At 34.9% G+C, this 17,931-nt stretch overlaps 1 protein-coding gene across 1 annotated transcript; it reads right to left on the bottom strand.

Moving 5' to 3' along the window:
* Positions 1–119: 119 nt before the first annotated feature.
* On the bottom strand, positions 120–17,837 carry LOC101746325 (Y+L amino acid transporter 2). The gene is made up of 10 exons (XM_004924899.5): positions 17,324–17,837; positions 16,573–16,675; positions 15,671–15,786; positions 15,268–15,393; positions 14,984–15,083; positions 14,319–14,487; positions 11,623–11,823; positions 10,671–10,820; positions 7,772–7,943; positions 120–5,740 (listed from the first exon to the last, which is right to left on the bottom strand). Exons 1-10 carry the CDS (start codon positions 17,526–17,528, stop codon positions 5,679–5,681), a joined length of 1,404 nt encoding a protein of 467 aa, XP_004924956.1. The 5' UTR covers positions 17,529–17,837; the 3' UTR covers positions 120–5,678.
* Positions 17,838–17,931: the final 94 nt, after the last annotated feature.

The following is a 17,931-nucleotide window of genomic DNA, read 5'->3' as shown; positions in this document are numbered from 1 at the left end:
TATCAATCATATTCCAAAATAGTAAAGTTTGTATCTCAGGCACGTGCCCTGGCAGCAGTCAGTGCCATAAATTCGGCTGGCTGGAAACGTACATTAAGTCGTTTATAAATAAAAAAACATTGTATTTCACACTTAGTTTATTGAATATTAATTAAGTAAAACACGACATTCATTACATAATAATTTATAATGTTAAGTTTAAATGTTATTTGGCACAAAAATTATCAGTTATCATAGAATTAGACATGAATAATTCAGAGATTATCATAGAAGACTTGAAAAACATTTTTAATATCATAAATCTACAGTTTACTATAACACGTCTACTAATGCGTCTAATGCACAATTTTAGTGCACTCAGATCGCACTATACGAGTTAGGATTATTTATCCAAATTCATATCTTTCATGTAATAATACACAAAATAGTTTCGCCGTTTGTATATATTTGGCTACTTTTGAAATTTTATTTCCCCTACATTATATAATTCAAGTGATATTAAAAAAATATCGATAAACAGCAATAGGAGCCACTGGGTACAAAAAATCATCGTCAGTGATATTAACAATGTTGACAGGGTGCCGAGCCTGAGTAACATTATTTTTTTTTTGTATCTATTCTAGTAACCTTGAGGGGTTATTCTAGATTCACCGAACTAGTAGGTGAGCTCACGGGGTTCAAACCGGAAGGTGTTGCTAACTGGCCCTAGCAAGAGCAGTGCTTCGCAGAATCTACCACCAGATCGGAAACGCGATCCACTGAGAAGATCCGGCTCCTGAGTACCCAAGACACCCTTGAGTGCACGAGACTCCCAACAACGTCTCACACCGGCTACACACGTTGGCCTCAACGTTGCTACACATGTTGGCCTCGACGTTGCTACAAACGTTGAGCGGTTAAATTGCTGAAGTGTCCACACCTTGGCTGTTATACTAGTTCCTTTCCGTCAGAGCTAACGTAAAGATGTGCGATACCGAAATTTAATTTGCTCTAAGCGCTTTTACAGTACCGAGTGCGTATAATTTATATTTGTTATTGAAAAAAAAAAAGAAAAAGCCGCGTCAAAGGAGATGATGCGGGTGGCGAGTTTGTTGATGAAGACATCGCGACATGCACACTTGACGCGTATTGCAACAGGACTGAGCAAAGCCCCAACATGTGGACAGATCGCGAACACCCACACTCGACGGCCAACTACCAACATTTGCTCCAACGCTATTTTCTAGATGCACACGTTGGGCGAGTGGCGTTGGAGCCTATGTTGGGGCCAACGTGTGGAGCCGGCGTCAACGTATCTGCGTCCCGAGTCGCTCGCTACACACCATGAGACAACAGCAGCGTTAATTTCATATTAAAAATAATAATTGATAAAAACATTATTTTGGAAGACAGTAGTAAAAGTACAATTGGATTACTTCACGCCGAGATAGTTGGCAAGTATATAAATTAAAATTATATAAAAAAAATACACTTATAACAAAGTCAAATTTGCAATTGAATATTCTCTATCGAAGATTCTTTAAGTACATCATATGTAAGTATATGGCCACCGGTATATTAATCGTCTACGATATTTCAATAAGTAAAAGATAACTATAAAGTCAACATTTTACGAACAACCTTAACTTCACTACATCCCTTTTCGATCCTTACAAAATAGATTAAGAGAAGAGAATATACAAAATATATATTCAAAAAATAAATTCGTTTCCCTGATACAGTATTTAGACAAGATCTAACAAAAACTATGCCCGGACCGCCGACTATTCACGACTATTGATTCAACTCAGGGCCACGTATGACAGACCGGTGAAAAGCTAAAATTAATAAAAATTCATATTTTCGTAATAATTGTTTTTTTTCTTTTTATGCTTTTAATTGCAGTCTCTAATAATAATAGATCGAGAGATCAGGAATAACAGAAACTATTACATCTGGTTACCGGGGTAGTTAATAAAAAAGGAAGCACGCATTAGTACGCGGGCATAGGATAGCGAGATCTTCCCACTATGCACAGACATAACAGGTCTTTTGACTGCTATCAGATACATTAATTATGAGCTTAAACGAGTCGAATATATTACATTTTGTTTCAGAGCTGTTCTGGACATCGTTTTTGTTACATACCGTATGTATTAATTTATTTATGTAAACATTATTTTTGTTTAAAAAATGATACGTTTTCAATTCGAATTATATGTAATAACCATATCAAAAATTCCATCCAATAACCATATTAAAAATAAATACGCTTACATTTTCGACTTTGTCATACCGATCTACAAACCTGTAACCACAGGAAGGATATAGAGTTTGACTAACAATCGAAAGCACTCATGAAGGTTTACATTAACTTTAATAATATTAGACTTTAGAAAAAATTAAAGCAAATTGAAACGTATCGAATCTCGAACCCGCAGATTGAGAAACCGCTGGTCCAAGAGTTCATTTCAAATGTAATAGTTATTTATGTAAACCACACATTGCTTGATAAATTCAATATTAAAACCGAGATTTTCTCGTAATATTATATCAAAATACAACTTTATTAATAAATAATACATATTTTAGAAATATATATTATATATATATACTTAAATAAGTCTTCAAGACAGTAATAAATACATATGTATATATTATTTATAAAAATTAAGTACATGTTTATATTTTTAAGTTACACGTAGGCAAGTTTTCTTCCGAATTAAGCCTTATACATTTTGAGATTAAATAAGCTCACAATTAGATTAGATATATAAAAACGTTCCAAATCTGTTGAACAAAAATACTAATAACATAGATCAAATATTAAAATAGGAATCAATCAAATTAAAAACTTAACCAACAACAAGATAAACAAATTGTTTTAATAAAAACAACGAACTAGGTAAAGATAAAAACGTTATGTATAAATATTCACACAACCTTAACACACACAGTTTGGCAAACTAAGACTTATTTTTTTAATGTTGGCAACGTTTTACTGACTGTCAACACCAGATTCTTGATATTTAAAAAAGAATTATAATGATTCTTCTGTGGGGGATTTAGTGGGAAAATATGCGCCAATACTAATGGTTTAGATTAGATTTATAGTATTAAATATAGCGGTTGCATCATGAAGGCGAATTTAATTTTAATATTCTTTTTTTAAGTTTTAATAAATGTATTCTAAAATGCGCGATGTCCAGGAACATAGGCGTAATTCGTTCATAAAATCCGATCTCTGCTCTGTTAAAATACTTATAGTCTGAATATATTTCAATACTATTTTCATTGATCAGTTCAATCAGTGTATGTAATTATATTTTGCTTTTCATTAAACAAAATACACTAATCTGTAAACATATATTGTGTAACGTCATTTATGTCTTAAAATCTTAAAAGGCTCAAAAGGCTGGATAGAATTAGATGGTTTCGCCGTTATTTCTAAGATTATTTGCCAAACCGTGTGCAGTACCTATGAACATTATTAAAGCATTTGCAATTCGAACACGGGATCTTATGTAGCTTACTCAGTTCAAAGTGTGAAGGACGAACGTACCTTACAAATTCTTAATTAACTCTTACCCTTTTGTTAATTTATCACACGCGTCTTCATTGAAATGAATTATTATAAACTTACATTTTAAAATGTGACATTACAAATTCCGTATAATATATTATTATTATGGCACTTCGTTTCGCCGGTCATTCGTTTTTAATTCACAAATTAGAACAACGCTTTATAACTGTAAGATTCCAGTCAGTTGTCAAATTGCTAAAAAAAAAAAAAAATTTAATGACGTTTTTTCTATACATAAAAATAATACGTACTTTATTCATCTTGTGACTTCACAACGACCGAGCACCGACTTACTTTGTTTATAATACTTGTGCGTATTACGGGACTACAAATACTATATATGGGACTACAAATGGTATCGCCATTATACACCTCTGTTGCGGTTCGCATTGTAAAGAGTGCGAACCAGAGGGACAATATTACATTAGTTCTTCTACCTAGGTGTAATAAAATTAAATTCAAGCATTTACCGAAATGCGTTCTTGAATACACTACACTAAAAGGGTTGCCAACTTACTTATATTATTATGTTTATGGTATAAAATCCATCATTTCAGGTCCCCTAATGAAGTATTAGCGAAACAAACAAATGTATCACTAAATAAAATGTATGGTCGGTCCTTATTTTCACTTTTATAGAATCTACTTTTTTTAGAGATTATTATAATAAAACGTTTAAATTCTTTTCTCATAACAAATTCCTTGTACAAATACAAATAAATAAGAAGCCCTATTAGCACGTAAAGTTCGAATTAGTCAACCATAATTTACATTTCGGTAAATAATAACTACTAAATAGTTTAAAATAAGCCGAGAATTTTATTTTTCTAATCAACGTTGGCAACCCCACGCAACAGATCAAAACAAAAGCAAAATACGTTTTGAATATATACCGCAAAGGAACATAAAAGCTTCTGTAAGCCGTATTTATAGGAGGGACCTTGCATTTATTTAAAAAGATATTTTTTTTACATGAAGCGGTGTTCGCGTGACGTGATCCGCTTTTATTTAGCTACCGGGCACAAACACAAGCACTAATTTAGGATAAGCGCGATTCAAGCATTTTGTCGCAAGTCAGTCTGCACGCTATTGCCTACCTATATGCTCCGATATCTTCCTATAACATTCGTCACACCGTTCAAAAAATAAAACGTAATAACTCCAAAAAGTATTTAATGCGATGTTCACTCAAGACGCCCAATGTGACGTTAAACAAACTTTATCTCTTATACTGGGTCTTGTTTAGTGTATTTAAAACCCTAATTGTGTTTTTACTTTAGTACATTCTTAGTGTGACTCTGAAATCCGATTGAATTGTAACGCCAATTGCAATTAAGGTACAATGGAGGGAGCACGAGTAGAAAAAATAATTAGCGTTATATATTTTAATCTTTTTTTTGGGTAGATCAAATAAAAAAAAATATTACGTTTGCAAACCGTATCACCATTAACTAGTACCTTTCGTTAGGCCTTAAGGAACAATATTACGTTAGTAAGAAATAGTATATTTGCAAATTTTCTCATTATGACCGTGTAACCTGTGCCTCTTTATTTGAGTATATTATTGATATTGTAAACTAATTTTATCTTTGAGTTTGTTGAAACCGTGCGGCAAGTCTCGTATATTTAAGACCATATTAAAGTGTTTTTTAAACTTTATTTTCGAGATATCATTTGATTACTGTATTATAACACGAATTAACAACAACGCACACAGACAATCTATAATATATAATAAATAATACAATAAAACTAGAACGAAAACGACTTATGAGAACTTTCTCGTGTCATTTATAACTTACCACTATGAAATTATTATTTATATTTGGTGAAAACAGTTACATTCTAATAGAGAGGGGCAACAACTTTGTTTCTGTCTCTTTCCCTCTGACAGAATTCGTGTATTTCTTTAAAACAAGTCGCTTCCGTCCTTATTTCAAGCTTATAAGTTTACAGAAAAGCCTAGTATATTGGCCTAATCGCCGACACAAAAGCACAATGATGAAACTAAGCGCTAAATAAAATGCACACCAAGTGATTATATTCTAAACAAAGAGATTCAAAATTTCGTTCAGATCAGAATCGAAACGTATTTCTATTGTGTGTCTCATAAGGTTCATTCTTCCTTGTCTTCGACGACGCACAGGAATATCTTCTGGCAAAAATACGTGAATCTCACTGTAAAAATAAATAAATAATTTTTATTTCCGTACCGAACCTTGAATTTCGTAATTTGATTATGAATTGACAATAGTAGAATTGTTTAAGCAGAATTGACACTTATGCTGTTTACGTTGTCAATACGCTGCTGACAGGCTGCCAACAGTATTGTGGTTAATTATTTACTGTTCTTTAAATTTTACATCAAAGATATTATTGAGTTTTTTTTTTCGTTTTAATTAAAAACTCATAGCACAGAAAAATATCGTGGCTTTCCTTATCTTAAATACCATCATCACATCACTAGAAAATTAAAACATCGTCTGACCGGTGGCAGCCAAAAAGCATAAGTTCTCATTAAAGATTCTTACTAATTTGTACCTTAGAGCGCGGACCGTCGACGGATTGACTCTCTGTTAATGCGTATAAAGTTTAGAGCGTCAGAATACCGACTTGCGCAGTTTGATTATTAGATATTAGGTATCGACCTGTACTGAAAAAAGCTGAAGGACAAAAGGAAATACAATGTTGCTGACGAGGATGTCGAAGATAGAACGAAGTGGAGGAGTAAAGTGAGGAAAGCTGACCCAATCACCATGTAGGATAAATAGCTTGGAAGAGAAAGAGAGAGAGAGAGTATCGACCTGTACGGATGTGTCTCAGCGCGTGCATGTACAACCTTTTAAATAAGTTAATAACATTTATAAATAACCATTCAAATTATGCTGTGATTTTAGCATTGATTTTTGTATTTTTTTTAAGTTAAAGTTTTTTATAAGTCACTTTTTTTATCAAAAATCCTTTAGCAGCAATTTTTATTAAATATGTGAAAATAAGCTTTAGCACTAAAAGGGGTTTAATGAGTTTTTCTTGCTGAGCACACACACCTATACGGCAATAACGTCTGGTGTAGTGGTGACATAGTCACTACCCAAGGGGGTCGCGGGTTCGAATCCCGCCAAGGGTAAATATTTGTATGATAAATATAAAATGTATTTTCCAGGGTTATGGATGTACTTTATATATATGTATGTGTATAATAAAAATCTTACATTTATTTCCGTTATCTGGTACATGTAACACAAGTTCTTTACGCACTTAACACGGGATCAGTTAACGTGGCGTGATTGTTAGTAAATATTTATTTATATCTATTTAGTAGCTGTACCCGTCCGCTTCGCTGGGCATTTAAAATTAACATTATTATTTCTCACCCTCACAAACATTCTTATCATTAACGCCCCCGCAACTGGAGTAGGGAGTCCAACACTCATATAAATACTAGCCTATCCATTAAGTATATGTATTTTCTAATTGGATACCAAGTTTCAAGTCAATCGGATGCATGGTTCAGTAGTTATAACGGAACATCCGTTAAAACCAATGTATATTTATATATTAGTATAGATCACTTAAATTACGGAAAATTAGTTTCATTTAAAGACAACAACGATGAAGAAGAAGTCGAACGCCGAATCAATATAACTTGGAAAAAATTCTGGAGCTTAAAGGAAATTCTAAAAGGGTCCTTCCCTCTTCACCTGAAAAAGACTGTGATGGATACCTGTATTCTTCCGACTCTCTTATATGGGTGCCAAACATGGACTTACAATACAAAAATAAAAACAAAATTAGCGACCTGTTAGAAAGCGATGGAAAGAAGTATATTGAATATAAGAAGAATACAAAGGATAAGAAGCGAATACATTAGAGAAAAAACAAAGCTGATAGATGCTCTCAGGTACGCTCAGACACAAAAGTGGCGCTGAGCAGGACATCTTGCGAGATATACGGATAAAAGATGGACATTAGAAATTACAACATGGGAAGGACCAGCGGGCAAAAGAAGAAGAGGACGACCAAGGAGCAGATGGATCGACGAAATAATAGTGAAGCAAGCTGGAGCAGGCCTCTACCCGAATGGGGTTCCAAACACAAGTTTATATTTAATTTTGTAATTTTTATTTGATAAGGTGTTTTTCTTTTTTTTCTTTCTTTGTTTTTGGAAATAAAATGGGCTTATTATTATTATTATTATAGATCACTTACCAGACAATCTCTTGATTGGACTTGGCGTTGTTCGGACCAGGCACAAGTACACCGGTACTCCGGCCAGGGTCATACCGGCACCGGCCAGCACGGCGAATGGCTCGCTGATCACAGGCACCACGAGCAGCATGGTACTGATCACCACAAACAACACCGGTATCCAAAGTTGAACCTGATAACATTTATTAATATTTCACCCAACACATCCAAAAGGTCGATACTGTACGCAACATAGAGAGACAAGGCCAGAGATTCGTCAGCATGCATGAAGCTCTACAACATATACTACTACTAGTGATAGTAATACTACAATGAATCTAACTATACAACTGTCTACTATATTTACTATATCGACTCCACATTTACATTACAAGTAACATATTATACTGTAATGCACTTTCTACCAAAAAAATGTACAGTGGAAATTTCTATTATTTTTGTTGATTTAAGGGCATAATAAATGTCGACGCGGCATCGAACCGCTACTGGTGACCATGGACATCACAGCGTAATTGCCGACGTTCGCTTTGAGACAAGAGATCGTAGTCTCGATTGCGGCGAAGTCACCGCCACGATATAATTCCGGAAGTAATAATTCAATTCTACAACGTCTTATAACGCTAAATTACACAGACAAAAATTACACATAAATCAAGACACAACGTCGTTATTATAATACAAACACAATGTAGATAACCTTGGACTTGCGGCCAATACCCATCGGGGCCGTATCGTCTTCTGCCTTTGTTGGCATTAAAGAGAAAATGAAAATGTAAGTAATAAATGCGGTAATTTTTAAATTGACGTTAGTCTTAGCTTAGAGCGTTTTCGCGCAGATCTGTAGACTTGCCCTAATTCTTTCTACATGACGAAAAAACGAAACTCACAAAGACCACAAGGTTACGCTAGCCGCTAGAATCCTTGACACAAAAAGGTCGAAATTTTAAATTGCGTTGGAATAACGTATATTCCAGAATACACTAGACTACAACTATAATGGTTGCTTCACGGCAGAAATGTTTGAGGCGATGGTAAACAAGCCGGTCTACACATTAGTTATTAAATTTGAATTAACTACACAACAGTGTGTTTAGTGCGAGTTTTTTTAACGTTCTCGATAGCGTAAAAGTTAGCTCATATTTGTATGGAATGGGATCGTTTGCCTACGTTTGCCGCTAGGGGCGCTGTTCCAACTGCATACAAAATTATAGTTAACGTTTACGCTATCGAGAACGTTAAAAAACTGGCACTAAGCACACAGTACTGGTTTAATGGAATCGCTCACGAATACAAAAACAGCTGAAATACATATTTAATTTTACGCTATGAAGATGTAGCACAAAATGGAACAATTATGCTCAAGTACTTTAGTTGTGTGTAATGCAAATCCAAAGTTGGCATGAAAAGTCGACTTTAAGTGACGTCACTACTTAGTGAGACGGTCGAGCATCAATATTTACTCTGACACCGAAAAAAATGCAAATTCTGTATTCACATTCAACAACTTTTTTTTTTTTTTGGAAATAATTACTTGGACTCTAAGTGATATCTATGCATATTGGCTATGTTTATGATAATACCTAGAAAAACATAATTTCATTGTGGGTAAATTCCATTCATAAAAACCCTACAATCTAAAATTTGCATGAACACAGCACCTAATTATCTTTAAATAGTATAAAACAAAGTAATTCTGTTTTTCCGCTAACTTCGTCTAAATCACAAAATCGATTTTGATACGACTTTCACTAATAGAAATATCGATAAACGAGAAAGGTTTGTGCATTTTATTTGTATTTTTTTGGACTAAATTCTTAGATCTATGTTCGTATTATATTTAAAAAAAAACGATTTTCGTACGCCTACACGGACAAGACAGACCAAATTTTAAAATTGTTGTTCACGCAGGCGAAGCTGCGGGTGTAAAGCCAGTATACGATAGTACAAAGTAAGACCCTCAATCGATATTATACTACTTTACTTAATAAACTGGGTAAGTCAAAGACTGTAGAAGCTTGTGTATCTTATCTAAAACTATTAACATCAATAAGAAGTCTTATGAAGTAACGTCACTTTTCAATTATTAACATTTGAAAGTACGTTCCAATTTCCTGGAAGCTGTTTGAGTATTTTTATCGTTTCAGTTTATTGAGCGCTTCCCTCACACCATGTCGACATTATATATTTGTATAAACTAGTGGTCCCTCTGTAGTCGAACTTCGACTATAAATTTAAATTTTATGTTTAGACATCATTATGGTTCTATTGTCAAAGACTATTATTATGCTTCTATAATAATAGATTTCGCCAAGACTCCATTAAAGACAAATAATATTAAAGACAAACAATATTAATCTATTCTCAATTTGATCACAGACTTTCAACAATAACAGAAGTTTGACAATAAACACAGTATATGTGTGTGTATGTGTTGTGTCAAATACATGGTAGTGTGTGTAATGTTTTCTTTATTGATTTATTGCATTTTTTATGCATAAGTAAAAAAATAATAACATTCTGCACTTCTTCTTTATATTCTGTATAAGTGTGTGTAATTTCAAACTCCTCCGTCCACGCAATTTTTGTAAAAAGGGATACAACGTTTTTCCTTCACGTATTAATATATAGATGTATAAATTACTTTACTGCATCAGTACTTCCTGTTATGTGCAATGAAGAGAAAAAAATACAATATTTTTAGTAAATTATCGACGTGTTTGAACAGTTTAGCTTTGGTATCGGGCCTTACGGTTACGACAACATTTCGCGAGTTGAACTGACCCAATTATTCGCTAAAACATGATTAAAAATAACATTACGAAGCACAGTAGTTCTAAAAAAAACCGTTATTAATATTGAGCAAAAATAGCTGAGCCGTTGAATCATAAGATACGCCTACCTGTATAGGTCTATGTAATTCTGGTCTCTTGTATCTCAGCCAAAGTACAGCGCTGCAGCTCAACGTGGTGAAGAAAGACTCGACGACCGTGCAGTACGTTATCAAAGATGTCAGATTATTCGGAATCAACATTAATAACGACATCAGCATCTTAAAAAAAAACACCTCATTAACAACCATCATGGTCGGTGCACGGTTATTTTAAAGTTTTAGGGATGTGTTGGTAGACGAGGGCCAGATGCGAATAAAGAGTGGTAGGTTCGTGGACATCACAGTGTTGTCTTTGCAACAAACACAAGGTCCTCTGGGTAGGAACCATCACCTCGCCTATAACCACCACGAATTATTCATTGGTTTCGGTTTGATAGATGCGACAGCAACTGGCCTTATTAACATTGCGATATCTATAAGCTTCTGTCAGAGGTAATGGTGCCCTACTCATGCACTGAATAGTAAAAATAATTTGTAGTAAGAAATAAAAGAAAATTGACAAGTTTCCACTTAATGTACAATGTATCTTAGCGCCAATATCTTGTAATCACCATTTCCTTATTAAACAGTACAGTCAGAAAGGTTCAAAAAACCATGAACGAAATCAGGGTAATTGAAAAGTAGTTTTTTTATTATTATTACATAAATGGGTGGACGAGCTCACCTTAAATGCCGCCCTCCACCTTTAGATATGAGTTCTAAGGTCTTAGTATAGTTACAACGGCTGCCCCACCCTTCGAACCAAAACGCATTACTGCCTCACGGCAAAAATAGTTAGGGTGGTGGTACCTACCCGTGCAGACTCAAAAGACGTCCTACCACTAATAAAGAAGTAAACTAATTGTAAAGCATTGACAATATGAAAATACTTACATTACTCACTGTATGAACATTAAACTTCTTCTTGCTCGTTTGCCAGTTTCAACTAATGATAAACCTTATAAAAATACAAAGCGCTCACCAAGAACACGAGCGAAGGCATCGGCGACATGCACTTTACGTTGATGTGGGCGAGAAGTTCCGGCATGTGTCCGTTCCTGGCTCCAGCGAAGCACATGCGCGATGATGTCATTATGTGCACAGAGAGCCCGCCGAGGATCGCGACGGCTACTAGCGTCGGCATGGCCCACTTAAACCAACCCAGGGCGTGATCCGCGAAATCCTAAGTCAGGGAACGGTGATCATCCTTAATACAATGTATATGTACTACACAGAATATGCCCCGTCGTTTGCGACGAAGGGCTCGACAAGTAAATTAACCCACAGACACAGCCCACTGAGTTTCTCGCCGGATCTTCAGAGTGGGTCGCGTTTTCGATCCGGAGGTAGATTCTGCGAAGCACTGCTCTTGCTAGGGCCAGTGTTAGCAACGCTCCGGTTTGAGCCCCGGGAGCTCACCTACACGTCAAGAAGAAGCTGAAGGATATCAGCACAGTCAGGAAAAAAAGGGTTGTCAATTCATTATTTTCAATTCGACGTCGTCTTCTGAGCGATCAATTTCTTTTTTTTCTGAAGGAAAGATTACTGTTCGCCCTGAGGCCTTTCCGGTTTCACCAGGACAGGTGGGCGAGCAAAGACTCAGCCAGGAGGGGCGAAGTTTACTAGCAGCTGTCCGAACGCCTCCAAAGGAAAGCTAACAACTCATGACTAGCTGCTTCGCGAATGAATTCACTACCGGATCTGAATCGCGACCCGCTAAGATTCGGCAAGAGACCCAATTTAATATATATGTATATATATACCTAGTCAGGTCATAAGTATTGTCACACAGTAAAAACTTTTCTTTTAGAATGCTGGCCACAAAAAAGTTTATTGAATTCGAATTTCGAATTGTTCATGAAAATAAAAATAGTATACATTTAGAATTTTACTCATTTTTAAATATGGAGTGGACGCTTAAAGAAGACCGTGTTGCAGTTATTGCGTTGCATCGTTGCAGTTACGCGCCAATTCAAATTTTTAACATACTGAAAATTTTGAATATAACCAAAAGATTCGTTTATCGTACCATCAAACGATACAATGAAGACTCTAGTGTAGATGACAGGTCAAGAAGTGGTCGCCCTCGGTCTGTTAGGACTCCAGCAGTGATAAAAGCTGTGAAGGCGCGAATTCAAAGAAATCCCAAACGTAAGCAGAAACTGTTGGCCCTTCAGATGGGGTTAAGCAGAACCACGGTGAAAAGGGTGTTAAATGAAGACTTAGGGCTTCGGGCATATCGAAGAAAAACAGGACATCGTTTGAATGCTCGTCTAATGGACCTAAGACTGAAGAGATGCCGCGCTTTGTTGAAGCGGTACGCGGGAAAAAAACACCTATCGGGAAATTCTTTTACCGGATGAAAAAATTTTTACCGTAGAAGAGAGCTACAACAAACAAAATGATAAGGTGTACGCACACACTAGTGAAGAAGCGAGCAACCGTATTCCGCGTGTCCAACGAGGTCATTTTCCATCCTCGCTCATGGTATGGTTGGGAGTTTCTTATTGGGGCTTAACAGAGGTACATTTTTGTGAGAAAGGTGTAAAAACGAATGCAGTTGTGTATCAAAATACAGTCCTGACGAACCTTGTGGAACCTGTTTCTCATACCATGTTCAATAACAGGCACTGGGTATTCCAACAAGATTCGGCGCCAGCTCATAGAGCGAAGAGCACACAAGACTGGCTGGCGGCGCGTGAAATCGACTTCATTCGGCACGAAGACTGGCCCTCCTCCAGTCCAGATTTGAATCCATTAGATTACAAGATATGGCAACACTTGGAGGAAAAGGCGTGCTCAAAGCCTCATCCCAATTTGGAGTCACTCAAGACATCCTTGATTAAGGCAGCCGCCGATATTGACATGGACCTCGTTCGTGCTGCGATAGACGACTGGCCGCGCAGATTGAAGGCCTGTATTCAAAATCACGGAGGTCATTTTGAATAAACTTTAGTGTCATAAGAATATATGTTTTGTTAAGTTCATTTTGGTATATGAATGGTTACATAATGAATAAACTTGTTTCAATTATTTTACATTAAACATGTGACAGAATTTATGACCTGACTATGTATATATATAAATATATAAATTTCTCCACTGGAATATACCAACGACTATCCTAACGTTGTCGGCACTTTTTAGAATATCCTATGGTTATAAGATATCGATACGAGTTTCATTTGACAGGACAGTTCTTATGTATAAGTTTAAAGAATATTAATTACAATTAGCATCCCAATACATTATTGAAAACTGATTGTGAATAATCTTCTGACTTGCAGAAGGTAAATAGTAGGCAAAAACATAGACAGCTAGAATTAGTTAAATAATAACTCTTTTTGTGGAACTCTAAGTGCATTTTAACAGATCGCATGAACTTGCACTAGGTTCCTCTCATACTTCATCACAGGAGAAAAAAAAAACTATCTACGAACATTTATGCAGCGAAGCATATTCTATAAGCAATGATTACTTTAAACATATATGAAGCAAGGGTGTAACATAGTATTTATTTCACTTCTTTAAAAACTTGCTGTAAACAATAACATTAATCAGACGTTTTTTTTTTTTAATTATCAATATTATTATATAAAACAAACTAATTGCCTTCTAATAGTCTAAGAGAATTAAATTAACTCGTGGTAACTTAATTGTACACGCAAACATACGTACCACAGCAATGGCCTCCGTTGATGTCACCCCGACTGGTCCCAGTACAGCGAGATATGACATATTAGCAAGCAGGTATATAACAGTGACCAGTGGCAACGATATATATATGGCGCGCGGAAGATTGACGTATGGATCTCTCAATTCTTCTGTCATAAAGTTCAAGTAACTCCTGTAGGCAAATAGTAACAGGAATGAATTTCTTAGGATATTATTATGCCGTGTTGGGAAACGCACGCTCATGCCCAACCTGAAGGATTATTGATATAAGGCATACCTAAATAATTAATATTATTATAATGACTGAAAATTTTATTAATTAATTATATTAACTTTTTGTAATTATTAATTAATTTAGAATTTAGAATTAATTGTATCTTTTTCAGGATACTACAGAATATTTACGTAGTAAGAAAACAAGACTACTATACAACCATAACAACAGGTCTCTAGATACCTTAACTAATATTAAATCTCTTCAAATGGTCTAGCCTGTACAGGTTACCAAAGAATTAAATGTACGTATATGTACATACATACTCGAAAAGCAGTAAGGGAAACGAAAACAACATAGGTAATTTTGAGATTTTTAATACTGCTGTTTTACTTATTACGTTACGTTACGCTAAATAGGTTAAGTATTGAAAAAAAAAATTGAAATAATTTACCATCCTGAATAAGAGAATATTCCCGAATAGAATGCCACAGACCACTCAGCAGCTGAAGTCTTTGTGCCTTCCCATCCATTTTCAAAATGCTCTGTGCCACCTGAAGAATATCAAAATAATTTAGATACTTTCTCCAGAGCACCATCCTTCAATGAACACAAAATTTTACGCTTGTTTTTTTCTTTACTTTGTTTAGCTAAAGTTGTAGCTAAATATACATTGACATAAAATATCTATACATTACATACAATATCTCAATTTATATAATTTATTACAAGTCTTACCTCTCAATATCCACACAATGCCACCAATAATTATAATAACCAAAGCCATAATCTTCGTAAACATAAACACGTTTTGTATCCTTGTTGTGAACTTAATGTCATAAGCATTTATGAATGTTAGAATACCTGTAAAATATAATCTTCAAGTATTCATGATTTTACTGGTTCACTGATAAATAGTCAACTAATTTAAAGCTGACTAAGTTTTAATATTGGGTAACATTACATGTGTTTAATAGTACATTTTATGTAGATGTTTTTTACATATTATTATATATATATATAAATGTAACATTTATAGTAAGCATTTTTAAGTCACTGGTTTCTTAGAATATTTGTTTTACAAGATGACTGTGTGAACATTTTTATTGATATAATAATCTTATTGCTAGACAAAACTCACATATAGTAGATGCTGCAATTAATTTCCGACTGATGTGATTTACTGGGCAGTTAGGAAATAGTGGCTCCACAACGTTGTTTGTGAATGTCAAAGCCATAATTGCATTAGTGCTTGGTCTAAAACAATTATAAGATATGTTACGTATGGAATATACAGGATATCTTAGCTATACATTTTACATTTTTTTAACTACAAGGAGTCATAGTCTGCTAAATGTATACCAAAGCTTCAATAGATCACTACATTAATGCCACCACTGGCTTTGAGACATGTTAACAGTCTCAATCATATTTCTCCACGAAGTGGGCTGAATCAATCATATCCTTTGTTGCACAAAAAACTTTCTACCTGTACATTTACCAATGTATCAAAATGTTGTCATTAACATATTAATTATCATCTATGACTATGAACTATCACCTATGAATGGTAGAAAGTGCCGGAAATAAGTGCAAGCAGGATTTGTGAAAGATTTGATACACAAAAATAATCCAAGCCATATATGAATTGTTGAGAAATCAAGCAATGTACTGTGTATACTGTGTGTACTGTTATATACATAGACTGCAGCAAAGCCTGGAGTCATATATGTGACATTCTGGCTGAAATGACTGGCTACATCTATTATTATTCAACAACAAAAAATTATAATTGTGAAGAATAAAAAGAAAATTAAAAGTTAAGTACAAATTATCTGACTTTCTAGAGATAATAAATAAGGTGGTTTTAGCGGTAGGCAGCGGCTTGGCTCTGCCCCTGGCATTGCTAAAGTCCATGGGCGACGGTAACTACTCACCATCAGGTGGACTGTATGCTCGTCTGCCTACAAGGTCAATAAAAAAAAGGTGTTGGTTTTTGTAAAATAACTTATAATTCTTGACCCAGCCCTAAGAGATACTTACACAAAGACAAAATTAGCATCCCATAGATATAAGAAGGCTGGTAATGGACCATATGCTTCATTAATGTAATGATAATCTCCTCCACTTTGAGCGAGAGTAGTTCCTAAAGAAAAATGGCTTTTATATCAATGAACATTTAAAAAAAAATCTAAAGGTTTTGGTATAATCTTCAGTGATTTTAATAAAAGCTTTCTTTTTATTGGTTTGATAAGAGGACTAGCTTATGGCCAACCTGGTTGTTAAGCAATTACCCGAACCCATTGATATCAATAATGTAAATGCCTCCACCCAACTTGAGACACTATTAGTTTAAAGCCTTAATTTCACAGCACAACAGCTGCACCTTCATTCAAACCAAAGTCTTACTGCAAACTGTGCTTACAGAAACGCATTACTGCTTCACGGCAAAAATAACCTGATACTACCTGTGCTCAAAAGATGTCCTGCTACTGCCTAATTATGTAAATTATAATATTTGCAGGTATATTTATTTTTAATACACAATGTTATACCTTCACTGTGGAAATATTTGTAAATTAAGCATGTATTTCATTAGAAAAAATAGATAACTGCCCGCAGATTTTGAACTCCAACATAGTGACAGCCCTGGATAACTATGCACCAGGTGCCTTATTCTTTAGACGTCTTTTGGTCCTACTATTCTGCTTTTTTAAAAAATCGTCTTAATTTTTGTACAAATAGCTCAATTTATAGTTTAAATACAATAAGTTATTACACATGTTGTACTTACCAAGTTCAGCATACGACATAGCACCAAGAGTGGCGAGTACACCGCAAGCTGCCCACACAATCAAAGCACTCCATACAGAACCAGTTTTTTCTAAGACTTCTTTTGGAGATATGAAAATCCCACTTCCGAAGATTATTCCCAGTATAATAGCGACCCCTTCTAGCAACCCTAACTGCTTCCGCATTTTTATTCTTTCTTCGACCATTTTGTTATCTTTTCTGCGATACTATTTGAAACTAACTCAACAGGTTAAATATGCACCCCCTTTACTTTAACCTTTGAAAAATTTTCACATCAGATTAATTTTGTACCAAATCTTAGATATAAATGAGAAAGGAGGTTGAGGTCTCTTCATATTAATTAATCAATAATGTGAATATTGATATTTTGTCGATGCGCTATGGACTCACGAAAGGGATGAAAACATGAAAATGAAACATGCTGAAACCACAACTACGATCCATGGAAAACGGGAAAAGGTGAAACAAAACGCAGAAATAATACTATACTTTATTCAATACAATGTCGCTTGCAATTCATTACACAAAACGCAAAACACAGATTACCGTAAAATGGGGTAAATAGGGACAAAATCGAACTTCAGATTG

Source organism: Bombyx mori, chromosome 1, assembly GCF_030269925.1.
Source record: "Bombyx mori chromosome 1, ASM3026992v2".
Classification (NCBI taxonomy): domain Eukaryota; kingdom Metazoa; phylum Arthropoda; class Insecta; order Lepidoptera; family Bombycidae; genus Bombyx; species Bombyx mori.
The sequence above is the reverse complement of the archived record's forward strand: the minus strand, read 5'-3'. Positions and strand labels throughout refer to the sequence as shown.